Below are 27,678 nucleotides of genomic sequence, written 5' to 3'. Positions count from 1 at the left end.
CGTCGTGCGTGCCAGGCAAGCACTCTCCTACTGAGCTGTATTCTCAGCCCAATAAACTAAAAATATTTTATATTACTCGAATTTTTGTATGTAAGGGCACCATGTGCATGCAATAACCTCGCAGAGGCCAGAAGAGAGTGTCTGATCCCCTGGACCTGGAGTTGCAAACCATTGGTAGCTGCCATGTGGGTGATGGGAATAGAACCCGAGTCCTCTGGAAGACGTTAACTGCTGAGCCATCTCTCCAGTATATTCATTACCGACAGTCCTTTTGTTTCATATCTACATAAAACCTTCCAATGACCCATGTTGATTTTACCTTCTAAATACCAATGAAAACACTCCTCCAGCTTCACTGCTCACGACCTGTACAGCCCTAATAAAAGGCCTGCCTTCTTGCTTCCCCTCAAATCCTTCGTGATAAGCAGAGTTCTCTTCAAAATTACAACAATCTAGATAAAACACATAACTTTGTTCTTAGGGTGAATCACATGAAAAAAAATTTTTTTGTCTTTTTGAGACAGGGTCTCCCTGTAGCCCCAGCTGTCCTACGATGCCCTTGGAGGGCAGAAGAGGCTGTTGGATCCCCTGGAACTGGAGTTACAGACAGTTGTTAGCTGCCATGTGGGTGCTGGGAATCGAACCTGGGTCTTCTGCAGTAACAGTGTTCTTCACCACCAAGCCATCTCTCCAGCCCCAGATCTTTTTTTTTTTTTTCTTTTTGAGACAGGGTCTCCCTGTAGCCCCAGCTGTCCTGGAACTCACTATGTATGTAGACCAGGCTGGCCTTGAACTCACAGAGATCCGCCTGCCCCTGCCTCCTGAGTGCTGGGATTAAAGACGTGTGCCACCTCGTCCGGCACGAAAAAAAATTATTTTGTTTCGTTTTCTTAGGCTGGCTCTTAACTCCAGGGCTCAAGTGCCCTTTCCTCCCCCTCCCGCCCAAGTGGCTGGGATTATAGACATGTACCACAGCACAACACCTGTCAAAACAGTCTAGCTTCTGATTATGACAGGATCTCATTCCATACTTCAACTTCTTTTACTGGTTCTGTCCACTCAATTCCAGTGTTGTGGGTCTTCTGGGTCTCTCACTTCACTTACATGTGTTACTGGGCAATCCTTATCTCACAGCCCAATAGTTTCTCACTGTTGACACGTCCTATGTGAACCACTCTAGCTTGTTGACAGTACAGCCTGGGGTATAGTCAGAATAAAATCAAACTGGTATCACTTACCTAAAATTGCCTTTCAGAAATCCCTCACACTCAGCAGTGTTTCTAAAGGGAGTACCCTCGTACTTGGGATTGGCGGCTCTGTGCATTCGCATCACAAGATACTTGGTGTCTGTGCTTCCTCCCATTCTTACTTCCAACCTTCTAGGATGACTGTTCCCATCAAACAGTAAGATGTGTTTCCTTCTTCCCACACCTCCTCTGCTATGGTGTTTCTGACCAGACTCTGACATGTGAGACAATCGCCTCCTTCTCAGCCATCTTCCCATGATCTTCCAACAAGTAACCTGTGACCTGTCTTTTCAGTGTCCAGTGCAGCAGCCCAGGTTCTGCTGCTAATAAAGCGGACCAAATGTCCCCATAATGGCAGAGCCCGCCCTCTGGTGGCCACTGCTTTCTCCATGTAGGATAACAGAGCTGCAGTAGACCACAGGTACTTTTTAGTCTCCAGGTCTCTGTCAGGTGTAAGCATTAGATGATGGGACTGATAGCGTAACTACCAGAGCAAGACTTACAACAGACACTCCACCAAGCCTGCCCTGTGATGCTAGCTCCACTTGTATCTTGGTCCAATGTATATCTTGCCCTCCCAGTCCAAACCTACCCACCGAGTACAGTTGTGTTGTCATTAAGGGCTGCTCACAGAAGTATTCATTTCCAGTGACCCACCTGACAACAACCAGGAAGGGCTCACTGGGTACAGACATTAAGGGCCCATTACTAAATAGGTAATTCTGTTTTCACCTCAACTGACCTTTCATCAGTTTGTCAAGTCATAATCGCTTCTATTTTGAAGCTATTTCCTCCTCTCTTTGATCTTGTGATTCTCTCCTGGATTTTGTGTGTTGTGTGCAACTCGAGACTGAACTCTGAACCTTTTTTTCAGGTTAAACAGTCATTCTACTCCTGAGTTCCACTTCCCAACTACTGGTTGCTGCTTGAGTTTTCCTTGCCTGAGGATGTCACTGTTGATACATCATTGGCTCTCATTTCCAGGTATCTTGTTACCTTCTGAATGCCACATTAATACTCAAAGTAAATATATGCAAAGATAAACTCATCACTCCCTTGTACCTCTTCTCATTTACTGGCTAAGGCACACTCCAAGGTAGAAGATAAAGGAAGGGTTTCTGGAGGCAGAGGAATGGGTTTTAATCCTTTGGGCAGTAGAGCTCAAGTTTCCTTACCTACCAAGCAGACTATTAGTTGCCACAAGTCTTTCTTTGGTGTTCTCATTGCTTACACAGTCTCAGGGCTAGTTCCCTTTTCTCTACTTGTACACAGAGTGCTGAAGGACCATTAGCTTTGGCCATTGCTTAAATTGCCAGACCCAGTTCTACTCTGAATTATTTTGGGTTCCCTGAACATACCAGGTATATTGTATATGCTACATTTGGGGCATTCTTTTCCTAAGACACCCCCCACTCCTTTATACCCAGGAAACCACAACCTTGCACCTTGCATTCATGTCTGAATTTGGATATTTCATGATCTCTGAGCAATGAAGCTGGATTAAGTTTTCTTCCCCAGAGAGTAAATCACAAATCTATTCCCAGCAGCAACAGAGGACCTAGACTTAGACTTGTATGTGACGACCAATGGAAAGAAGCAAACAAAGATGGTTTCTAGGAGGGTGTATTACACAGGTCTGAGTGCAAGAAAGGCAAACAACTGCTATGTTTGCTTTAAAAGCTCATCTGATACCAATGCCAATTCTTGATGCTTTTGTTGGCCTCCTGCTTCTTGGCTTCTCCAGAGCAGACTGGGCCCAGTTTCTTGGGTGAGGGGGTAGGTTCTGCATGGAATGTCCTGCCTCCTGTCACCTGAGGCATCAGGCACTTTGGTGATGCTCAGGGCTGGCTCCCCTTTCTCTATTTGTGCATGTGCAGACCCCCAAAGCCAGCTTTGGCTGGGGAGCTCACAAAGTGGATGCGCCAGCCTAGGGGCACTGGGTGGCTGTGATTTTTCCTCCTGCTCGGGAGACAGGTTCTTAGGAAGGGTTACAACTGTGGTTTCCAAATCCTGGGGGTTGGCTGGTTCACCTGTCTCTGTGATCTTCCTGTTTGGGAATGCCCTGTCTGGGCCTTCAATAAGGAATTTCCAGGACCATGTCCCTGGCTTTCCAGAAGTAGAGGTGACAGCAGAGCAATGGGTGGGTTTAAGTTCAGAAGAGGTGGGACAAAGTGCTGCTAGTGCCTGTGTTTGCAGATGCTGGGCCTTCCAGCAGCCTTCAGGGGGAATGGGGCTTGTGGGTCCACACCTACTCAGGCTGGGGGCTCGTAAAGAGGAGTTGGTAACCTCCTCAAAGACTTGTGGACTCCCGAGTCTTATCTGGGAGAAGCCAGGAATTTCTATTCGGGGAGAACCCAGTAAGACCCCTGTTAATAGGCCTGGGAGTACTGGACCCTGGTTCTTTAGGTTCCTAGGCAAGAAAGTATCTTCTTCCCCACCCCCTCCTGCACCTTTAGGGGGTTGAATCTGGCCTGCTTCTAGATGGGGTACCAATCTTGGCTCCTGTCCACCCTGGCTGTTCTCAGGTTCCTCATCAGTGTCATCTTCTGAGGAGTTTACTTCCCGGATGGCTTCTTGTTTTTGCAGTGACTCTCGTCGCTCAGCTCGGTCCTGCCGGAGGGTTCCTAGGGCCCGTGAAGGGGCAGGCTGCAGTACCCCTTTTCCTGGCAGTGGCCCTTTCCCAGATAGCACACCTCTGGTTCCAACTACCTCCAGAGGGCCGGCTTCTCTAGGTGGCAGTTCCTTCTTTTCTCCATGGGGCAGGTCAAGACTATGCTTACGAGAAGGGGTTAGCTTCTTCTCAGAAGCTGTCAGTGCAGCTGCCAGTTTCTCAGCTGACTGCACCCTCTTAAGTAGGGGTGAGCGGGGTGGCTCTGCACTCTTGGGCCGTGAGAGTTGCCTGCCTAGTGGAGGAGACATGTGAAGTTTGGTGGGAAAGGCATGGGCTCCGTGGCCAGATAGGGGTGATGGCGAACGCTGAGGTGAAGTTGCTGCCGGAGGTGGTGAAGGGGTGTGCGCCAATGGTGACAGTGGGATACTGCCTGCTGACTTGCGTCGTGGAGAGCGGTACTGGCGTTGGAGCTTGGGTGCTAGACCATGTAGTGAGCTGGGCCGTGTGTGTCCAGAGCCAGCCGGGGAACTAGGCACGCTGGAGCTAGGAGAGCTGCTCTGTGATGAATTCCCTCCCACTTTGGACAAATGGAGAGACGGACAGAGAGACAGAAAACAGCACATCAGTGTTGGCTATTAGAAGTGACTGGGTGGCAGGGCAGGGTTTAGGCTTAGATTATCCCAAACTGTCAATTTTACACCATTGGTAGACTCGAGCCCAGACTGCACAAACTCATCCTATCAGTTCCTCCTGAGACTGCTGGATCTTCAGGGGTGGGCTGAAGATTTAGAGTGGGGCTTTTGGGAAACAGAGGACCCAGTTCCCCCCAGCCCCAGGGGCTGGTTTCTGATCTGCAAGAACTCTCCGTACCTGAATGCATCGCATCAGGGGCTACCCGGTAGCCCTGAGGGGGAGATCGGGGAGAAAGACTGTGGCTGTGGGTAGGAGAGCCTGACCCACTCTCCCCAGATGACAAGGAGCGGTTGAGGGAAGAAAGGCTGCGGCTGGTGTGCAGCAAAGAGGCCTGCTTGGTGATCTTCCGGAACAGGGAGCTTCTTTTTCTACTGTAGAGACAAGGGCAAGGTTGAACTGGTCTATAGGGCACGGTAAACTCTAGGCCCACTGACCAAGTCCTCAGCACATGGGAGCCCCCAGGTTCTCAGGGCAGCCCTCTGGATTATTGGTTCACCTTTCTTGTCCATCTTTGCCCCGGTTCCGCTTGCTCCTTCGGGCCATCTTGGCTTTGTAGCTGCCTTTCCGAGCTGGCCCTACTTTAATGGATGTGTTCTCCAAGGGAGTTGTTGAAATAGACACCTTGTTTCCACTCTGGGGAGCACAGCAGAGCAAAGCATGAAAACTTGGCGATGGCTATAACCCATCCCCCACCCCTTTTTTGGCATGGCTGCACCACAGCTCCAGCTTCACTCTTGTACCAACATACACGTCTAACAAGTGCTATTTTCCTCTTAGGTTAGAAACTGTTTCCAAGTGGTACCTCAGAGTGATTTAGGAGTGGGACAACAGAGCAGCACGTCCCTTGTCCTGCTCATCAGTCCTACTTACAGTTCAGCAGGGTCCCTGGGTTTTGTCCAACAAGGGTAATACCTTCTGAAGAAAATCTTTTATGCCACACTCATCTTCTGAAAGTCCCTATATCTGTCCTCAATCCCATATGTAAATGTACTCTCCCACTGCCCTACGGCCAGTCCAGCCTCACAAGTGTAGGGCCATAGATATATCACAGCAGGCAGCACTCACAGTACTAACCTTCAGGACCAGCTCCACCACCTCTGTGTGTACCAGCCCATGCACAGGTTCACCGTTGACATGGGTGATGAGGTCACCCTGACGAAGCCCTGCCTCACTGGCTGGACCACCATCCTCCACATGCTGCCTCAGAAAGAGAAGAGTCTTTAATTTGGAGCCTGGTTCCATTCATTAAGCTGTGACCCCTTACCACCACCCTTTGACTTTTGTGAGTAGTGTAGGCAGTGAAAGAAAGGCAGATAGGCTCTAGTATGGGGAAGGTGGATGTGACAAAACTGGAGGACAACAGCTCTGGCTGGCCAGACATACCCACACCATGTGGTGCACAGTGTAGACATCTGAGTCACCCAAGTAGACTCGAATGGCCCTCAGGGTGAAGCCATACTTCTTGCCAGCTCGGTGGATGATGATGGGAGGCCTCAGGCTGCCAAGGGCTGGCAAGAAGTCCCTGCTTGGAGAAGAGTCCCTGGATGACGGATTAGATGACTGGGAGTGCGGGGACATGGGGCTGGCCAATGGTGAGCAGGTGTGGTATTCTGTAGGAGAAATGAGGACTTAGAGATCAGAGGCCCTGGCTTGGCCATGCTCGAAGTCCTATTTAGTCTGTTGATCCCAGTCCAGCTATAGCCACAGAAGGGATAGGACTCAGGTGCAGCTTTCCCACAGACCTTGATCCATAAAGCCCCCATATCTGCTCAGAGCTGTTCAGGTTCCAGATTGGAGTACAGGAGACAGGGAATGGTAGGTAGCACTTATGTATCAGGGACTATATTAACACTTCATATGCATTTAAATGTCATGATTATCCTGTGAGCTAGCCACTATTAATATTCACATTTAAAAAACAGATATCCTTTTGAGACAGGGTCTCATTATGTAGCCCTAGCTGACCTGGAACCATGTAGATTAGGTTGGTCTCAAACTCACAGAGCTCTACCTGCCTCTGCCTCCTAATTATTGGAGGCCTTATTTATTTTTACATATATAAGTGTTTTGCCTGCATGAGTTTATGTGCACCGTGTCTGTGCAGGTGCTTGCTAAGTCCAGAAGGTACTAGATCCCATGGAACTGGAGTTACAATTGGCTGTGAGCCACCTGATTGTGAGTGCTGGGAACGGAAACTGGTCTTCAGTAAGAGCAGTAAATGTTCTTAACCACCAAGCCATATCTCCAGCCCCAATATCCATTATTTTAAAATAATTTTATTTATTTTTATTATTTTTAAAATTTTTAATTGAATTTTTATGCATTTCATACATTTTGATTTTATGTAGACCCCCTCCCTATCTGCAATCCCCCAAGGCCTGCCAGCTGGATTTCATGTATGCTGTCATATATGTTAAGGTCTAGCAAGTTTACTTTTATGTCTATGAGTGTTTTGTCTGCATATATGTAGGTGCACTTCTATATGCAATGCATGTGGAAGTCAAAAGAGGGTGTCAGATCCCCTGGAACTGGAGTTAAGGATGGTTGTGAATCACCATGTAGGTGCTAGGAACTGATCCCAGATCCTCTGCAAGAGCAGATAGTGCTCTTAACTGCTGAGACATCTCTCTAGCCCCCAAATCCACGTTTTTGTTGAAGAACTTAAGGCTTAAAAAAACTAGACAAGTTTTTCAAGGTCAATATCCTTTAGCAATAGAGATCTGAATATTAGCTCTTGCCTCAAAGCTTACACTTATTTTATCACCATAATTCTTACCTCTGGTACACACATAGGCACAAGTACATACACAGACATCAACACATATCTTCGGAGATCGCCACTTGCATAGTAAGGAGAAAGTCTCTCAGATACTTGCTCATACACACATACACACCTGCCACACAGAGACTCCTTCTGCAGACCCATAGTCTCCAATGTCCTTACTATGAATTTGATCTTAGTTCCCCAGTGGCCTCACCTGAAGGAATGAGGAGGGAAAGGGCTGTAGCTGAGGCAGACTTGATCACTTTGTTGACAGGACGAGTGGTACGCTTCTCTACAGAGTCCCCAGAGAGTAGGCGGTGACGGGCCCTACGCACAGCCAGGTCGCTGATGGCTTTGGCTGTGGCTGTGGCTTCTTCAATCAGCTGTGAGGTCCCATGGCCTCGGGTCTCCATGGCTGTGGGTACAAGTAAATAATAAGATCTGCAATACATCTAAGCCTCCCTCCTTGCAGTATTCTCCAACCTAAGCCTTCCACCATCCACTGGGCCACACCTGGACAGGAACTACTGCTTTGGTCAAGAGGCTCCTCATCCAGCTTCAGCTGGTGCTCCACAGGCCGTTCAGGGATAGGCCCAGATGCCCCTTCTCCAAATGGGGGTGCCAGGACCCATATACCTTCCTGCTGTTGCCTCCTAGGAGTACTACCAGCCTCCTCAAGATGAGGCACATCGAGGAGGCCTGAACAACGGTGTCGCACAGTCATTGGAGGGCTTGAGTCACTCTCTGTGTGAGACGACTCAGACACAGATAGCCGCTTCCGTAATCTGTGAGAAGAGAGACTGGGGTGAGATGACCCATGTAGTCTGCCTCTCCTGCTTTCTGCTGAGGCTTCCTCAGGGACCCACAATTACAAGGACCAGAGAACTTTTCAGCTTTCACCACCCCCAGCCCCCCGCTCCCATCTTAATTTCTTTCATGATGTGATAACTGAGAGATAGCTGTGCTGCCCACCCTGGTGAGCCCTGGGTGCTCACATCTCAGGGGAGCCAATCACCCAACTGCAGGCTCGGCCTTTCAGCCCTGCCAGGCCATCTGAGCGATCTTCCTTCTCTTCGCTCAGGCTGCGCTTGGTTGGGGGTGGTGTCTGGCGTTCCTCAAGCAGGGAAAGGCGCTCCATGCTACTATAAACCTATGGGCACAGGGGACACATGGGACAGCTACACCTATTGGCATGGGAGACAAATGGGACAGTTCTGATAGCTATACTTCCCAAGGGACAAAGGGCATCCTTGGTATTTGACACTCAGGGGTTTGAAGGAGTCCTTCTGCCTTGCCCTTCCACATCCTAGTTGTGTATTTGAAGAACAATTGCTCTGACCCTGGCATCTATTATGTGAGGAGTGGGATGATCCTAGAAGTGGCTGCTGTATGCAGCCCCAATTCTTTATCTTTTCTGGAAGTGAGCCTATCCTATCAATACTCCCTAAGCTTGCCCCAGGTGTATCCCTTGACAGGTCCTTTTCTCTCAATCCTCTAGCTTAGGTCTCCTTAGTCACACCTTGCTGAACCTTGGAGAGCAGGAAGAAAATTGGCGGATCTCAAGGCAGCCATCTTCACTCACTTCCTCTTCATCCTCTGAGTCCACATGGTGGTATCGCTCTGAACGGGCTGGACCAGACACACAGGACAATTCTCTTCAGAGCCCCTGCTGGTGGCATCTTTGAGACTCCATCAGACTTCAGCAGGGCCCTGAGAAGTTGCTCCCAATCCAGGGATACATAGGCATTTCTGGGTAAAAGGGTGCATGCCCCAAGTCACCCCATCAGTGGCCTTACTGTCAAAGTAGCTGGTATCATCCTCTGACTCCAGTTGAGGAATAAATTCAGCCTTCTGGCGAAGAAGTCCTGTCCAGTCCAGACCCATGAAGAATGGGTGCTGCTTCACTTCATAGGCACTACCTGCAGGCAAGGAGTGGGCAAGGGGATTAGCTACATGGAGTATAGTCGGCAAGTCAAGTGAGAAGCTAGGCCCTGAGAAAGTAGACTGGAAGTCTCAGCTCAAGCACTCTTTTTTTTTGCCTACAGTAACAGAAGAGTTAGGATCCAGAGGGGACTGCCCACTAAACCTTGATGTACCAAGACTCAGCCTCCATAATCCCTTTCCGAGTGGTGAGGGAGCAGTAGGTAGGGTCCAACTTACTTGTGCCCAGTCTCTCCAGTGGGTTCTGGTGGAGCAGTTTGGAGGTGAGGTCCTGGGCATCTGGGGGCAGTGCATCGTCACCGTCAGGCCATACAATCTCATCTGAAGTCATCATGGGTGAGAAAGAGAGAAGAGAATTTGTGGGTAGAGTCAGGAAGACACAGAAAAAGATACTAGGATAGTACAAGGAAGAATAAAGGCCTGGAGCTCCTAAAACCCTTGTCTGGGACCCCAGTTTCTAAGGTTCTATAGAAGTTCCTCCCCTCCTAGGGGTCTCTCACTGTCCCTAGAACATGGCTTGCTCCTTGATCCTGTGTAGGCATTGGAAAATGGTGACTCCCCGTTCCTGCCATTATACTCTAAATACAAAACTCACACAGATAAACACATACACAACACAGGAACATTAGGAACATGTAAGTGCTACATGAACACAGAGAAAGCCCCAGAGGACACAGTGCACGTGGGCAAAAGAAGAAAGTCTGCCAGGCACACACACTCAAATTTGGAAAAAAAGAGCTCAAGAGCCTCACAGGTGCATGCATATAGCGTATTTTTGGATCAACACTGACTCCACGCTGGTCCAGGGTGATAGTACCTACCACTGATCACTTGCCCAAAGAGCTCCTCCGGAGTGTCTCCAAAGAAAGGGACGCAACCCACCAGGAACTCATACAGGATTATGCCCATGGCCCACCAGTCCACTGGTTTCCCATATCCCTGACGCAGGATCACCTCAGGTGCTATATATTCCGGGGTCCCGCATACCTGAGCACAGAGAAACCAGGCTGGCTCAGTATGCTGAGGCAGCTCACTGGCATGATGGCTGGAGGAATGTTCCTATTGCTAGAGCAGAAAAAATCTCTGAATGAAGAGGCAGCTTACCTTAATTAATAAACAAGAGAAACAGGAATCCCAGGGAACTAGAGTTGGAATTTTTGTTCAGCAAGTTTTCTGTATTTCCTAATTAACCAAAATGTCTAATTCTAGCCTAAAATCACCACTCCATGAATTCTCAATACTCTCTTCTGGCATCTGGTCCTAAAATTGGCCTCTACCCTTTAGTCTTCCAAGAAACAGAACCTAACAGTCATCTGACTATAACACTATAACAGGGACATGTGAACATCACAACCTGAAATATCAAGTCAGGGAACATGTAGGGGCTACTCTCCAGAAACTGGGACACAGCCCAGTGGAGCTTGGAGCTGTGCTCCGAGAATAACAGGCCCCACAAGAGCCTTTCCCTTGACTCAGGATGAAGGTTCAGGACTGATCTCACATGAAATTCTGCATCAATAGTTACACAACCTATTTTATCCCAACTCTGAGAAAGATTTTGTATCCACATGATTCTCATGGTTCATCCTATTTTTCAAATGTGCTGTTTTAATGCCTCCCTGGAACTAAAAGGTAAAAAAGGTAAGTTCCTGTCTTAACACTCAGCCTTAATATGCATATGGCTTCAAGGCCTTATTCTGAGGCCTGGAATTCAACTCCAAGGTCTTCCTCATGTTTTCTTACCTGCTTATCTAGGAACTCCCGGGCATCCTTTTCAATGTGGCCCTCATATAGGTTGGTTGTCAAACTCATGAGGCCAATCTTAGAAAGTCCAAAATCAGTGAGTTTAATGTGCCCCATGGATGTAATCAGGAGGCTAGAAGACCATAGAAATAAAATCATGGAGTTATTTCCTGGTTTCCACAAGTACTTATTTTAGTATTTACCAAATTTTCCTACAGGCCTTTACATGGTACCATGGGACACATACAGGGAGCACACAGCTGTGAGTAAAGCAGATCCAGTTCTGTGAGTACAGCCTTCTACCCATGCTTGCAACTCCACTTCTCTTGGTTGTTTCGTCTGTATTCTGTACTTGGGGCAGGTAATTGTAGAGGAAGTCTTTCTTCTAGAGTTATGGTCAGCTTGTCCTACCTAGGGTTGTTGTCTCACCTGGGTGGGTTACAATACCCAATTCAGGGAAGGGGAAACAGACACATATCTTTTCCCATGTCCTTAGATGTCTTAGGAAGGTTGGAGGCAGAAACTAGAAATCAGATCCCTTTATATATTTTGCCTAAGCTATTTGATTTTATGCCAAAGGCTTTATTCTTTTATTCTAATGATTATTAAATCATTATCTCTGGCTCTGACTTCTTCAATTGCCCAGGGATCATAAACCAAAACTGTCCAAAACAGTGAAGTTTCCTAAATGAACTGGTTCATCATCTCAGCAAGAAACAAGTCTTTACCACTCACTGAGTTATGTGATAAATGCTTTAAAACTATTCTGGAACTAGTAAATCACCTCACCTCCCTAGCATGCATAAAGCTTTGGGTTTGATACACAGCAAAGGGGAAAACACAGAAAACAAAAAATGGGGCTAGTTTCTAGAGAACCTAATACAGCAAATGTGTTATTTTCACTTCAGAAAGGAGGAATATGAGACTCAGAGAAATTTAATTAGCAAACTGATTCAGATGAGTCATGAGTGGCATTCTGAACTCAGGTCTGCCTAATAGCAAAGCTAGTTTCTACTAGAAGCTGATCGCCCTATACCAGTCCCAAGCTATCACTAGCATATGTGAGACCTTGGCCCTAGTTTCTCCCCAAACCAAAACTAAGTCTCTGCCTTGAAGAATTTTGCATTGTGGGAGCTTCTTTCTTGTTCCCCTTTCTTGTTGGGTGGTTGCTCTTGGTTGGGGGCTGCCTACACCCAAGGCAGGAAAATGGTGGCTGAAAATATGAAAAATTTCTGAAGGTAACGATGAATTATAGGCTCCAACTTGTTTTGAAAAGAAGAAAGTAGGGGCTGGAGAGATGGCTCGGTGGTCAAGAGCACTGGCTGCTCTCTCAGAGGACCCAGGTTCGATTCCCAGCACCCACATGGTGGCTAACAACTATCTGTAACTCCAGTTCCAGAGGACCCAATGCCCTCTTCTGACCTCTGTGGGCAATGCATGATATGGGTACACTTACATGCATACAGACAATATACTCATACACATACAATAAAAATAATAAAACGTATTTTTTATAAAAGAGGAAAGTATGGAGCTGGAGATATGGCTCAGCAGTTAGAGCACTGGCTGCTCTTGCTGATGACCTGGGTTTGATTTCCAGCACCCACATAGTGGCTAACAACTGTATGTAACTCCAGTTCCAGGGGACTTGATGTCCTCTTCTGACCTCTGCAGGCATTGCATGACACGGGTGTACCTACCTACATGCAGGTTATACATATACACATAAAATAAAAATAATAAATAAAGAGGAAAGTACGTGCTGGGGTACAGGCAGACTCTGAAGATAAGCAGACAGGGCAAAGCCAAATTGGTCATCCTTGCTAATGACTGCCCAGCTCTGAGACAATAGGAAATAGAATACACTGTGTTGTGTTAGACAAAACTGGTGTCCATCACTACAGTGGCAGTAATATTGAACAGGGCACAGTGCGCAGAAAATACTACAGAGTGTGCAAGCTGACTCTTATTGATCCAGATGATTTGGGTATTATTAGAAGCATGTCAAAAGAGACCAGTGAAAAGTAAACCATAAAAGATTTTCAATAAAACTTGCCAGAACTTGTTTACTTAGTTTATGTTTGTTTGTGTGTATGTATTACGTGTTTTGCCTGTATGTACACAAGTGCACTAATGCATGCAATGTCTGTGGAGACCAGAGAGGGTGTCAGATCCCCTGGAACTGGAGTTACAAACAGTTGTTAGCTGCCATGTGAGTGGTGGGAACCAACTCAGTTCCCCTGCCAAGAGCAGCCAGTGATTTTAACTGCTGAGTCATCTCTCCCACACCCAAGATTTAAACTTGTTTAAAAAAAGAAAAAAACAAACAAAAAAACCCCAGCTTTCTGAAAGGTCTTCAAAAGTAATGCACACAGAAAACACATGTGTTATTATTCTCATTTTAGAGGAGGAACATGAGAAAGAATGCCTGCCTGCCTTCCTTCCTTTTTTTTTTTTTAAATCTTTTTGAGACAGGGCCTCTCTGTAGCCCCAGATGGCCTTGAACTCATAAAGACCCACCTGCCTCTGCCTCCTAAGTGCTGGGATTAAAGGTGTGTGCCACCACACCTGGCTGCTTTTATTTATTTTTATTTCTCTATAAATATTCCTTCTTTTCTTCACCCTGTCCCTCTGGTTTAGAGCAGGCACTGTCGTTGGCCTGGTCTCCTGAAGTGGTCTCATGGTCTCTTTCTTCTGGTACTCTGTGGAGTGATCTTTCTAAGACTTAAGATCAGGGTATAATATCATTCTATCCTTTCTTTGTGTATAGGCCCTTTATAAATACTCTTGAGGCTCCTTTAAAGAAAGTCCAAACTTAAATGGCCCTTTCAATGAGCTATCCCTGCTTCTCCTCTTGCTATCTTGGCCAACTATCACTTAAGCTGCAGCCATCCAGTACTGTGTGTAGTTCCTCATCTACATATCTTTGCATATCCTGCTCCCTGCTTTAGAAAGCCCCTCCCACCTTTTTCCATCAGACTAGTGCCCTTGGAGAAGTACCCTGTTCATATAGCTCAACACACTGAAAGCTATATTTAAAACACAAAATATAGTGTTTGCCATAGAGTAGGTGTCAGTAAATTAGGTGTCAGTAAATGTCAGGACACTCTTCAGCCATTTATTAAATGTGCTCATTCTTTTGTTGTGCTTTGTTTCTGTTTCCTAGCGGCCATTCTCAGATGAATCCAAACACATTGCATTTGTTCCACTTATTAAGAGACTCAACAGAGAGACCTGGACAGTGGATCTACAAAATGGGCATACTTGTCAGGCTTGAGGTCACGGTGCACGATGCCATAGTTGTGTAAGTATTCCAAGGCCAGTACGGTTTCTGCAAAATACAGCCGAACCATGTCCACAGGCAGGGCCCCAATGTTCTTCAGCAGAGTGGCACAGTCTCCCCCTGTAATAAGCCCAGGTTACTATGAGAGAAGGATTGAACACCCTCTCTAGCCAGTTCTCAGGTTTTGTAGTCCTAAAGAGGACAGCCTCATAGAGTACCCTTGATTCCAGCCCTTGTACTGCTAGTATAGGTGAGAGATGGATGACAGGAGCAGGAGATGAATTTGCCAGTGGCTACCAAGACCATCATTTAGATCATAGAAAGAAGGAATCCTGACCTTCATGCCTACATGATGACTTGGGATGAGACTAAGTTGTTTTAGGATGGGAATACTATATACAGCAAACATATCTGGCTAAAACTAATATTTGTTTACTTTCTTTTTTTGTTCATTTCTGAGTAAAATAACATGCAAACTCCCAGCAAATATTCACTAAATTAAAAGCATGGTTTTGTTCAGCTTCAACTTTAAGCCTTAGAGAAAATATCTTTGGGAGCTGTATATACAGTGAGGAGGTCAGAGGATAACTACTGCTAAGCTGCTGCCCCTCTCTCGAGCTCTACCCCATGTTGTTCTTTAGTCCATTCCTAGAGCACTTTGAGTGGCTTTAGGGATGGCCTAGTCATAAGTCATCAGCCAGAGCAATGAATTCCCTGTCTTCTGAGGACCCACATGTAGTCTTCCCAGTCCTCCACCTTGGGCTTTTGTGGCCGCTACCTAAGCCTTTACTCCTGTCTGATAACAGCAACAGAGAGTGTGCAGACTTTGGGGGAAGAGACTATACAGCTGCTGGCTGCAACATCCTGTCCCAGAGTACCTCTCACTGAACCTGACATGGGCAGCCTCATGGTGAAGCACTGTGCTCACTGTGCAGCTTTGTGTTCAATGTGGCCAAATAGTCTCAGATCCTAAGTAGAAATCAATGACAAAAAGGTCTTGGAAGGTGGGTCCTAAAAGTTCACTCCTGTATAAAGCTGCTGGTCCCATTTAGGCCTAAGTCTTAGACTGTACTCTGACTTCCACACCAGGTCATCTTCCCCAGTACCTTCAACATATTCCATCACCATGCATAAGTGACGCTTGGTCTCAAAGGAGCAGAACATGCTGACCACAAAGGGGTTCTCAGCAAAAGTCAGTATGTCACGCTCCACAAATGCCTGCTGGATCTGGTTCCGTAGGATCAGGTTCTGCTTGTTGATCTTCTTCATAGCAAAGCGCTGCCGGGTGGACTTGTGTCGCACCAGAAATACAGCCCTGGGAAAGACAGCCAGCCCAGCCCAACACCCATGGGCTCTCAGTACCTGAATTGTATATTCAATCACCCAAACTGATTGCTAACCCCACATAAGTGCAAAGAACAAGGGACTGGAGGTGTGCCTAGTAAGAAGAATAAAGCTGTCTGGCCCAATTAACTCTTTAATTTCCTGGCGGACCAGGTCCTAAGGACCCAGCTCAATGTTTCCAGAGCTCAATGGAAGAGTGCTATCAAGACAGGTAGGAATCTTGCCCGGGCAAAGGATCAATGTTCAAATGCCAGAAGAAACTAAACTCCTGACTTTCCAGGAGACTTCAAGGAGGGAGAGGGTAAACCTTACAGCATCTTTTGCCCAGAAGGTTGGGTATTACACACTTCTAGGAGGAAGAGACCAAGGGCTGATTTAGCTCTAGTCCTGGCCACAATCTGACCCAAGCCTTTACCCATAGGCGCCGTTGCTGATGAGCTTAATGGTTTCAAAATCCTCTTCTGAGGGTGTCTTTTTAGATGGCAGAGATGCCCCACGACCCTTGGAGACAAAGGAAAAGGAAGGAAATAGGTATGCTTCTCAGAGCACATATGCTTGGTGTGCCCCAGTACCAGCTCAGTCCTGCTGCAGCTCCTGCCCATTCTTCCCCAGGAACCACACAACTCCTCAGTGTCTGCAGCCACCGAAAATTCCCCACCCCTCCTTTAGATATTCTCTAAAAGCAATTTTTTAGGGTTTCAACAGAACACAGAACTGTTTCCAGGATTAGGACAGGAGCTCAGGATCTTTACCTCAATTGAATCATCTGTCTCTGGAGTATCAGGACTGTCATAGCTGCTCAACTGGGCCATTTCTGGAAACATAGAAAAGGTACCAGAGAAAACTGCATGGCAGTGTCAGACATTTCAGCAATACCCTCAAGTGACACAACAAATACATGTGGGGTTAGCATTAATACTTTCTGTACCAGCCTGGAATGCAAACCCAGTCCTGTGGCTCTATCCTCTCTGTAGCATAGATTTAGATCATAAATAAGCCAAGTGCCATTCACAAGGCCTGGCAGAGTCTAAAAAAGCTTCTCTCAAACTTGGGACATTTTTGGGGCAACATGGGCTAAGGGTAGGCTTCTAGTACACATCCTGCTGGCCAAGACTGCCTTGTTTGATGGGGCAGGGAAGCAGGCAAGAGGGGGCAGAACAACTACAGACTAGGCTACAAATCCAACCCAGCTGGGCCCAAGGCAATCCAGATTGGGACATAGCAGGCAGAAATGAACAGTGACTCCAAAGGGAAGACTGTTTAATTACAGAGATTAAAAGGCACCTTTCATAGTCCTGAGACTCCTTGAGGCCATGTCATGTTCATGTCCAGTCTAAATCTCTTCTTTATAGCCACTAGACAGCATGCTCACCCTCTAGAGGATCCCGTGTGAGGCCCAGCTGGCTGACAATATAGCGGGGAATGTCACATTTAATTCCATGTCCTTCTTTGGCATGACCCTCAGCTGCTTCCAACAGGTGGTAGAACTCTTCAGGGTCAAACTCCTGCACCGGGGGAGACAGGTGGTCAGTGGTAAGAGATTCAAGTGAATTCTACTGGCTTCTTTGGCTTTACAGCATATATCAGAAGGAAATGAATGAAACCTTCTCTTTTGTTAGGACACTCTGGTCCCCAAATACCCAGAAACGTGATTTAGGAATCATGGAACAAAGCTGGCTTATAGGTCACCTCCTAAGCCAACAGAGTCTTCCTAGCCATCCTCATAGAAATAAGGGTAAGAGTCCTTATTTGGTTTCAGGAAAGCTTAGCCTATTCACCTGTTCCTAAGTATGACTCCTTTAGTCAAGCGGCACTCTCAAGTATGTTCAGGTGGCCAATCTGGAGCGGTACTGGCACATAATTGTAGCTCATAAGAGCTTTGGTTCACAGTTCTATTGGTGCATATGTACCTTCAAATATTTACTGAACATTTCTGTGTGCAAGGCCTGGAGCTGCAAAGCTGACAGAGCACAATCTCTGCACAATCTCTGTCCTCTGTAATGACGGCCTTACTTCTGAGTGCCTACAACATGCCACACTCTGGGCTACACCTATCTAACAATGCTTTGACCTCAGAGAGGAAATTAAGGCTCATAGCCTCCATGACCTGTCCATAGTCATAGAGGTAGGAAGAAGTGGAAATGGAACACACAAACCCTCCTGGCTCCAAGCCCTTGCCTCACTACAAACTTCACTTTTGACAAAAGGGACTGGATCTCTAGCCTCTCTTTACACCTATTGTTCAATCTAGTATTTTAGAGGACTACACTATCAACTATCAGGGTATAGACTAAAAGTCCTTTTTTCTCAGCCCATCTAATTGGATTATCTACCTCATAAATACCTCTCTGAAGGGCTTTTCTCCTACCATGGCTCTGAGTCTGACCGTCCTGCTCTTCAAGTCCCTGGTTCATTCTGCACTCGTTTTCACTCACCATTTATAGAGGCCAGAGTGGTTCCCTTCCCCTACCTCTCCCCTTGGTGCTGGGAATTGAACTTAGGGCCTCATACATGCTAGGCAAGTGCTTGACCACTGAGGCTTTAATTCCCAGACTCTTTTTTTTTTTTTTTTTTTTTTTTTTTTTGAGACAGGGTCTCCCTGTAGCCCCAGCTGGCCTGGAACTCACTATGTAGACCAGGCTGGCCTTGAACTCACAGAGATCCGCCTGCCTCTGCCTCCTGAGTGCTGGGATTTAAGGTGTGCGCCACAACACCTGGCTAAAGTAATCTTTCCTAAAACCAAATTTGATAGAGTATTTGCTCAGAAATATATAGGAGCCACATACTGGTATATGTTATATATATATCTTAAAAACAACAACAAAAACCAAACCCCAAAAATCCAACCTATTCTACTGAGTAAAAGAAGCCAGAACATACTACAACATTGGTCTTGGCACATGAAACTGTACAAAGTAATGTGTCAATAGTGAAAGCAGTAAGCATTGCCTCACAGTAGGAAGAGGAAAAGAGTGTCCACAAAGGGACACAAGAGAACCTTTTGAGACAACAGAAATAGTTCCTAGTTCAACTATGGCAGTGATTACACAGGTATATATTAATGTGAAAATTCAATGGACTTCATATTTCAAAGAAATATATTTTATGTTAATTGATAAAGACAGGTAAGAAAGCTGGGTATAATGGTACATGCCTATAATCCCAGTTCATGGGAGGTAGAGACAGGAGGATCAGGAGTTCAAAGCCAGCCTTAGGAATATAGTAAATTTGAGGCCAGCTTGGGCTACATGAGATCTTGTTTCAAAAAAACAACAAAATATATCTGACTGTGACACATTTGAACCTAAATTTTCTGGCAGCTTCAAATGGCCTTATAAGGATCAGGCCAAGAACCCAACATGTGCCACGACCCCAAAGAGCTTCTCTTCTAGCTTCGGCCCTCACCAGCTCTTCAAACACACTGCTGTGCTCCCCTGAATGTCCTGTCCCATACCCCTCACCTGGACAACTTGCACTCAATCTCCTAGTCACTGAATGGATTTCATGTTCCTCAGGGAGCTTTTACTTATGTTCATTCTAAGGAGAATGGAAACACCTCCTTTACTAGGTTTCCACTGCACACTGTACTGACCAGTTATGACTCTTCCTATAATATAATCATTTACACATCTACATGCCTTATATTTGTTTGTGGCACAAAAAGTATTTTGAGATTGGAGAATCTGCCCTTATGGTGGACCCTGAGTGTCCAATGAAGTAGGTACTCAGTAGTGTGCAACTGAATGATTAAACAAAGGACTCCACTTAGGCAAGCTAAACTGGCCTAGGCTCCTTTATGTTCTTGGCCCTCTAGGCTGGCTTAGCATGAGGGGAGGCCAGACTAATACTTCTTACTGTTATATAGCTCAAGACTGTTGACTGACTGTCTTAGTTTGTTTCTTCATTGATGTGACAAAACACTCTGACCGCTACCAACTTGGGGAGGAAAGAGTTTATTTAGCTTACATATCCCGGGTCACAGTTCATCCAGGAGCACAAGGTAGAAACTCAGGGCAGGAAACTACAGGCAAGAGCTAGAGCACAGGCCATGGAGGAATGCTGCTTACTGGCTTGCTCTCCTGGTCCCTGCTCAGCCTGCTTTCTTACACAACACAAGCCCACCTGCCTATGGGTGGTACCACCCACAGTGGGCTGGGCCCTCCCACATCACTCATCAAGAAGATGCCCCTCAGACAAGAGAGGCAATTCCCCACCCAGGTGTGTCAAGTTGACACTAAAGTTACCCAGCACACTGAATAATCTTAGTCCCCCAAGTGCTTGCAAATCATACTTAAATAAGGAACTCAGAAATGTTAGCAGTACTGCTGGTTTTGTTGTTGGCAAGATTACTTCTTCCACATTCCCTAACCTCCTATCTGCCCACCCAACCTTCCTGAGTTGACTCACCAGGCATTCAAGGAGACGAGCTGGACGGGCAATGACAATCATCAACTTTTTTACCAGCTGTATCACAAAGGCTACATCTGAGCTCTCTGAGCGCTCATGAGCCTATGGAGAAGAGAAAGGTTGCTTAAAACAGTATGTTATTCCAATGTGGTTGGGTTAAGCAGGACTAGACGGCACAGAACTACAGGAAGAAATAATTGGTTGTACAGAGAGTTCTGAAAAGCAGAGAATTCAGAAAAGTCTAATCTGCTGTGAGAGAGCAAGCTGTTCATCAGGAACCACTGTACTTTTAAACACTGTGGAATTTACACAGACACAGACAGCTTCATTTACTCCTCTATCCAACAAATTTTACTTACCATTCAGACCCCAGATTAATGGAAAAATTCTCAAAGGTTTCAGTGAGGATTACTTTGTACCCCAAACAGACTAGAATAAAAAAACTCAAAGCCAGGGAGTGGTATGACCAGGAGGTATTACAGAAAGATCACTCTGGCTACAGAGTGCACTGAAGAGAGAAATCCTAAAAGGAGTAAAACCCATACAGGCAAGCATACCAATCCAGATGAAAATGATAAGTAAAGGCAGGAAGGACAGAGTTAAGGCCACAACTGTGTGCTGTTTCTAAGGTATATGGGAGCAGCAGGAGCAAGAAGAGAAGGGAGCTGCTACTTCATTTTTAGAGAAATAGAATTGAAAACCTGTAAATGCAAAGGTAACTATGAGAAGATAAACAGTTTTGGGCTAGAGAGATGGCTCAGGGATTAAGAGCTGCTCTTTTAGAATTGGACTTTAGTTTCCATCATTCATATCAGGTGGTTCACAAACAACTGTAACCCAGCTCTAGGGGATCTGAAGCCCTCTTCTGCCCTCTGTGGGCACCCCCACACATGTACACACACACACACACACACACACACACACACACACACACACGACATACATGGAGCCAGGAATGAGAACTGCTTTCTTAGCTATCTGCTCAGAGAATACAAGCATCAGGATGTTTTATGATTTACCATCCCCAGTTACACTACACTGGAGGGCTTCACAGAGAGAGAGGCTATGTTTCCCCTTTCTTCTAGCACATGCTAAGCCTAGCATAATACCTAGCCTATAACCAGAAGAAAAAATCAGAAAAAACTAGTATATGTTTGCTGGATGCTGTTAAGCTCTGGAATAAGACAACTGGAGATTGGGCTCTAGCTCTGGTACTTAAGAGATGAGTTATTACCTTGTCATAGTCCTTGTAAGCTCCTTTTAAAAAAATCAATAAATTTAGATAACATTAATAATACTTTCTTTACAGGACTGTTATAAAAATTAAATAATTAAGATAAAGTGATAGCATGTATTAAGTGCTCTGTGTTAGTGATATTTATTATTTTAAGCACAAATTTAATTTTTTTCTTTTCTGTTTTTTTTGAGACAGGGTCTCCCTGAAGCACCAGGTAGCCTAGAACTCAGTATGTAGACCAGGCCACAATCTCACAGAGCTCTGCCTGCCTCTGCCTCCTGACTGCTGGGATTAAAGTGTGCATCACCACTGCCTGGCCACAAAATTAAATACAATTTAAGCTTCTCCTAAAGCCTTCAGTATAACTCTTCAAATTTACCAATGTTTTCCTAGTGTGATCATGTCAAATGACTCTGCAGTTTCTGGATATACTTTTATGCTTCAGTCCCTCTGAGAGGCTGTTTAAAATACTTCCTGAGCCTCCTGAATTACTCTGCTGCCATATAGAATAAGATGCTGACTTTTACAATATTTCTTCCCTTTCTTTTCTTTCTTTCTTTCTTCCTTCCCTCCCTCCCTCCCTCCCCCCTCCCTATATATTTTGTGTGTATGTACACATGCACATGCATGTGTGTATGTGTACATCGGCAGCAGTGCACATGTGGAGGTCAGAGGACAACTTGTGGGAATTGGTTCTTTCCTTCTAAACATGTGGGTTCCAAGGACTGAACACAGGTCATCAGGCGTTAGCATTTTAGATCAATCTTAGATATAGGAGGGACTGTGGAGCCAGGCTTAGGAGTACATGCCTATAGTCCAAGCTAATTGGGAGGTGCTGGTGGGAGGATCACTGGAGCCCACTAGTTCAAGACAGGCCTGGGCGATACAGAGAATCTATCAAAGAAAACAACTGATCTCAGGAGTCACTCAATGTTAATTCTTTGTGTGAGACATTGATCAGTCTCCTGATTTCTAAATATTGTTAAGACAAACCAATCACTGTAAGAAAACTGTCAGAACAAGACTATTCTTTGTTTCGATTTTCTTTTCCTTTTATTTTCTGTGTGTGTGTGTGTGTGTGTGTGTATGTGTGGTGTTTGTGTATGTGCAAATATGTTCAGAGGTCCTCTATTGTATTCAATCTTATTTTTTTAAGACAGGGTCTCTTACTGAAACTGTTGTTTATTGATTGGTTAGACCGGCTGCCAATGAGCTCTAGGAATCTCTCCCCCCACATCCCCCAAGGTGACAAAAGCATGCTGTCATGCTTGACTTATTACATGGGAGCTGGGGATCCAAACTCAGGTCTTCATTCTTATGTGGCAGTCACTTTACTAACTGAGCCATCTCCCTAGTCCCTTGTCTTTTTCTAGACAGAGCTTCACTATGTGGCCCAGGCTGGCCTCAAACTTGAGATCCTCTTGCTTTAGTCTCCAGAGTTCTGCTGTTGTTTCTTGTCTGGAAACCTGTCCTCCCCCACCCTCAGCACTGGGTTTAAACCTAGGGCCTCATATATATTAGGTAGATGCTATTCCATCAAGCTATATGCCCAGGCCAGAAAGTAATTCTTTTAAAAAAATATTTTATTATTATTATTTTTAAATTTTATTGCCTGTATATACATAAATGTACCTGTGTTGTACAATGCCCATGGAGGTCGGAAGAGGACATCAGATCCCCTGAAACTGGAATTTAGGATGGTTGTTAGCTGCCATGTGGGTACTGGGAATCAAACCCGGGATCTCCGCAAGAGCAGCTAGTACTCTTAACACCTCCGCAAAAAAGACCAAAATAAATAAATAAATAAATAAAATTTTAAAAAAATTAAATTTTTATGTATTTATTTTGTGTGAGAGTGTGTGTGTGTATATGGGCATTCACATACCACAGTATGCCTGTGGCAGCCAGAGGACAACTCTTAGGAGCTGGGTTTCTCTTCCACCTGGGCATAGAACTCAGTTGTCAGGCCTTCAACATGCTGTGCCATCTCACCAGCCCCAGAAAGTTATTCTTTACTAGGAACAAACAGCTGCTTTTCATAGGAATTTGACTTTTTCAAGTTGTTCATTCTTATACAATGTATGAATTTAAGTATTAACTTTGAAACTAGAGGAAGGTTTTTTGTTTTTGTAGACAGAAGGACTTCTTAAGCTATTTAATCAAAACTTTGTCACTGTTAATACCTGCCTACTGGTAGGTATTATATCTTCAAGGGTATAGAGACTAATCTTTTATCTTTGTCATGTGAAAAATATAGCATTTGACAGTAATAATCATCTAAAGATGACCAGCTTTAGTTATCTGTTTCTAGATTCAACTGTTCCCTAAAATTCTCTGTTCCTTCCAATTTCTAGATTCACATCAAAGTCCTGTTTGATCCTTAGCTCTGGGCCCTCACTAATCTTTCTACAGAAAGGTCGGGGTATAGAGGAGACAAAGGGTTCTTGACTAAGATACATATTAGTGATATGAAGAGCCCTGGAGAAACAGGTGCTCCCCTTTCTTCAAATAGTGCCAATGGCATAAGCTGACTGGAAAGGCATCTGACCAGATCTGAGATAAGCAATGGAGTGCAAGGCAGTGGTTACATAAGAACTCAGTGCATGCTTTGGTCTTGGCTATTCCTGGATTCCTTTACCTTTAGTCTCCCAGAGACATTTGTTTTTAAAGATTTATTTAACTGTGTTTATGTATATATGTGTGTCTGTATGAGAGTATGTGCATGTGAGTGCAGGTGCCCACAGAGTCCAGTAGAGGGTGTCAGATCATTTTGAGCTAAAGTTACAAATGGTTGTAAGTCACCCATTGTGGGTGTTGGGAAAGGAATATGGGTCCACTGCAAAAGCACTACATGCTCTTAGCCACCAAACCATCTTTCCAGCTCTCCTAGAGACTTTTTACACTAGGGGAGATGACCTCTTTTTGTTTGTTTTTTGAGACAGGGCCTCAGTATAGCCCTGACTGCCCAGAAACTCTCTATGTAGACCAGGCTGGCCTTGAATTCACAGAGATCTGCCCATTTCTGCCTCCCACAAGTACTGGGACTAAAGGTGTATACTACCACTAGATCATCCTTAGTTGCACAGCCTGGGGTATAGGATACCATGTCTTTTTTTTTTTTAGTCTTTTTGAGACAGGGTTTCCCTGTAGCCCCAGCTGGCCTGGAACTTACTATGTAGACCAAGCTGGCCTTGAACTCACAGAGGAGGGTCACATCTTTAAACACAGAAGCCCTTATAGAGCATTTCAGCAGGACAATGAAGCATCAGTAAATGAAACATCAGTTAAATGATCACACCCACAGGATAAGCCCTAGCCCTGCTTCCTCTGGGGCAAGGAGACAGTTGGAAGGCTCTGCTTAAATCCACTGGTGCACTTTTTGACTTTGGTAACAAGTCAGATACCTACGAGTACTACCAATATTGGAATTAAATACAACAAATGGAGTCTCAGGCAGAGTAATACAGTTTTGGATTTAGAAAAGGACTCCAGAACTGAGTTTCTCTGAAACCAAGCAGGTTTCTCTCAGTGATGTAGATGCCTGGGGAGGGATCTATGCCCATCAGAACCAAATTTGGAGGTTCCCACATGCTGGCATGGAGACCTGGTCAGCAGCTGAGGAGACTGGGAGTGCTGATGACTCCTGATCTTGGCCCAAGGTTACCTGGAAGAAATTTCACCACAGTCCCCACATCAAGACACTCACATCTTGCAGAAGTTTTTCCAAATTCTCTTGAAGTTCATAAAAGTAGCGTGATGTAATAAGGCCACTGCGAGATTTATCCAGGCAGTCTCGAGCCATCTCAATAACCTGATGATGAATAAAACTCAGGGCTCCGTCCGCCAAGGGCAACACACTATCTGGAGTGTTGCAGGAAATGAACTCTGCTAGTCGCTCTTCCATTTGTGCAGTAGCCTGAGAATAAAAGAAAAGTTGACACTTCCTTTCCAGTCCCAGCTTAGCTGCAGCAAATCCTCAAGGATGGGCTCCCTGTATACTTGCTTCCAAATGTTGTATTGGGAAACCTAATGACTGAAGACATGAAGAGATCACCTCTGTCAACTCACAGTGTCTCAGCATTAGATTCAGGGTCCTCTGTTGCCCAGATTTGTGTCTCCTACAACATCCTATATTGCAAGTACTTTAGCTCTGCAGATAAACAAGGTTTGCTGGTCTCTCACACCATATTTCATGCCACTACCTTCTGTTTACACTTTCCCCCAACAGCAGCAGCCTTCTTACTGTGCCATCTCTTCCTCACAAGGTACTGTTATTTTTTTAAAAAAAATTTTATTATTTTTGTGTATGAGTGTATTGCTTGCATGCGTGTAAGTACACCTGTGTCATGTAGTGCCTGTGGAGAACAGAAGAGGGCTCTTGGGTCCACTGGAACTGGAGTTACAGATGGTTGTTAACTGCCCTGTGGGTGCTGGGATTCGAACCCAGGTCTTCTACAAGAGCAGCCAGTGCTCTTAACCACCAAGCCATCTCTCCAGTCCCTTGTTATTTCTTCTTATCTCACTCAAGCATCATCTCTCCTCAGAGAAGTCTTTCGCTCCCTGGATAACAAAGGTTTCCTTTCCCTCTGTACTCCATGTGTCTCCTGACTGGATACATCTGGAGTACAGATGATGCTGGTTTCTAAACTGTTCTCTGTATGCAATTCTACAAAGTCAGAGTTTCATTATCATAGGTTCCCTCCTCCTTAACCTGAATTCATGCTTATCAGAGTTTCTGTTGAACATAACAGGTGCTCAGAGAACATTTATTGAAGGTATGAACCTGCCTGATCTCAGAAGCCAAGTTGGGATGAATGGGGTTGTGAATAGGAACGTGACCTTGACCTAGATCCCCAGCAGAGCAGAATGGAGGTGTGGATTAGAGCTTTCTTAGAGACCTAACTGCAGAGTCATGTCAAAATGATAAACACACATCAGTGAACAAGTTAACAATTGCATCTCTTAGACTCTGACTTCTTTTCTTTTGCACTGGGTGGCGATTTCTGATCCCCAGTGTGCTGACACAAATTTCTATGTTTGTGTGTGGGTGTATAAGGAGGGAGAAAGAGAGCAAAAGCACCAAGAGGGAGAGAAAAAAGGGAAGAAATCAACTTATTTTCTCTACCATCCATCAGAGATGAAGGCCAAAGGCATAACTATAAATACCAATGTATGGTGCTAGGATGTCAATACAACACCTACATACAAGAAGGAGACATACATGATACATTTCTCAACATTATACACTCTGGAAGTTCGTTATGAAGTGCAGCAAAATGAATTTCTAACTGTTTTTCCTGACCTTTCTTTCTTTGCTCTTATTTTTAGGTCCACTCCAAAGTTAGAAAGTGGACATCACAGGGCACAGATTAAACAAAAGTTAACAGCTAATACTTACTGAGTACTTCCTATGTCTTGCATACTCTTACAAAATCATAGTGTTCACTGATCCTTATAAACTCCTATAAGACAGATAATCCTGTTATTCTGAAATGTAGATGAGGCAAATGAAGCTCAAAGAAGTTAAATATGTCCAGAGTCTTATAGCTAGTATGGAGCAGATCTGAATGCAGGTGGCTGGGGTCCTTGTTACTAGGCTTCACTGGTATATGTCAAGAAAGAAAAGCACAGGGCATTCAGTCATCTTCCACAGCTGTAATGGGTATGCAGGAGACTGACTGAACAGTTTAGGGGAAGGGACACTCAGAGCAGCAGGAACCACACAGCCCAGATAGAGATACATAGACTAATTGACCCAGGGAGACCTGAGCACCCCAAGTTCCTGCTGTCAGGGATAGTAGACAGTGCTGATTGCTTTTTGTAGAAGCAGGGCTATCTTGTGGAAGGCCAGGTCAAAGACAGTATATGGTTCTTAATCAGAAATGCAGCTGCTTGCCTGTGGTAGCAGGCTTGCAATACTAGCACTCACAAGGCTGGGACAAGACTGAGAGTTTGAGACTAGCCTGGGTTATATCAGTTCCAGAACAGAGCTACAAAGTGAGACTCTGATTCAACAAAACAAAACAAACAAACATAAAACAAAACAAAACCCCTCAACTGGAACAAGCAAATTTTTTAAAAAAAGGAAAAAAAGGAGGGAGTTTAGGGATGAGGAGGGGGCGGGGATAAAAATTAATGTACTGGTTCCAAGACAAGGAGGTTAATTGTGGAAATGTGAGTGCTATTTCCCAGCTATCTCCGGATCACCTATCTTCTTTCTTAGCATTTTCCAGCTTGAGAATGCAAATACAAATATTAGCAAGCAAGGCTGGGACTTCTGTCTCTTGACAACGCTGTTCTCCTGGCCTTCTTCCTGCTAGCTCAGCATCCCTCTGGCTATGTACTTTCTAAGAAATTTATATCAAATGAGGCTGTGACTAGAGAGTAAATTCTGTCCTTGTGGGGCAG

The 27,678-nt window shown here is 45.2% G+C and overlaps 1 protein-coding gene across 6 annotated transcripts in view; it reads right to left on the bottom strand.

Annotated features, from left to right (window-relative positions):
• Window positions 1-2,854: 2,854 nt before the first annotated feature.
• Window positions 2,855-27,678, bottom strand: part of Mast2 (microtubule associated serine/threonine kinase 2) — a 181,752-nt gene continuing 156,928 nt past the window's right edge. For 4 of the 6 annotated variants that reach the window (XM_008828491.3, XM_017797004.2, XM_017797005.2 and 1 more), the window contains 20 exons: window positions 24,977-25,186; window positions 20,034-20,135; window positions 16,999-17,131; window positions 16,379-16,440; window positions 16,042-16,127; window positions 15,389-15,597; window positions 14,264-14,402; window positions 11,000-11,132; window positions 10,078-10,243; window positions 9,476-9,577; window positions 9,112-9,234; window positions 8,835-8,944; window positions 8,311-8,465; window positions 7,829-8,100; window positions 7,530-7,730; window positions 5,935-6,161; window positions 5,626-5,748; window positions 5,048-5,184; window positions 4,729-4,922; window positions 2,855-4,435 (listed from right to left, as the gene is read on the bottom strand). In XM_008828491.3, the coding sequence (XP_008826713.1) occupies window positions 2,910-4,435; window positions 4,729-4,922; window positions 5,048-5,184; window positions 5,626-5,748; window positions 5,935-6,161; window positions 7,530-7,730; window positions 7,829-8,100; window positions 8,311-8,465; window positions 8,835-8,944; window positions 9,112-9,234; window positions 9,476-9,577; window positions 10,078-10,243; window positions 11,000-11,132; window positions 14,264-14,402; window positions 15,389-15,597; window positions 16,042-16,127; window positions 16,379-16,440; window positions 16,999-17,131; window positions 20,034-20,135; window positions 24,977-25,186 (4,410 nt within the window). In that variant the 3' untranslated portion in view covers window positions 2,855-2,909. The remainder of the gene's footprint in view (window positions 4,436-4,728; window positions 4,923-5,047; window positions 5,185-5,625; window positions 5,749-5,934; window positions 6,162-7,529; window positions 7,731-7,828; window positions 8,101-8,310; window positions 8,466-8,834; window positions 8,945-9,111; window positions 9,235-9,475; window positions 9,578-10,077; window positions 10,244-10,999; window positions 11,133-14,263; window positions 14,403-15,388; window positions 15,598-16,041; window positions 16,128-16,378; window positions 16,441-16,998; window positions 17,132-20,033; window positions 20,136-24,976; window positions 25,187-27,678) is intronic. The other 2 variants (XM_029561295.1, XM_029561296.1) reach the window with 1 other exon arrangement.

The sequence above is a fragment of the Nannospalax galili genome, unplaced genomic scaffold (genome assembly GCF_000622305.1).
Source record: "Nannospalax galili isolate Female #2095 unplaced genomic scaffold, S.galili_v1.0 scaffold1233, whole genome shotgun sequence".
NCBI classification, from domain to species: Eukaryota; Metazoa; Chordata; class Mammalia; order Rodentia; family Spalacidae; genus Nannospalax; species Nannospalax galili.
The sequence above is the reverse complement of the archived record's forward strand: the minus strand, read 5'-3'. Positions and strand labels throughout refer to the sequence as shown.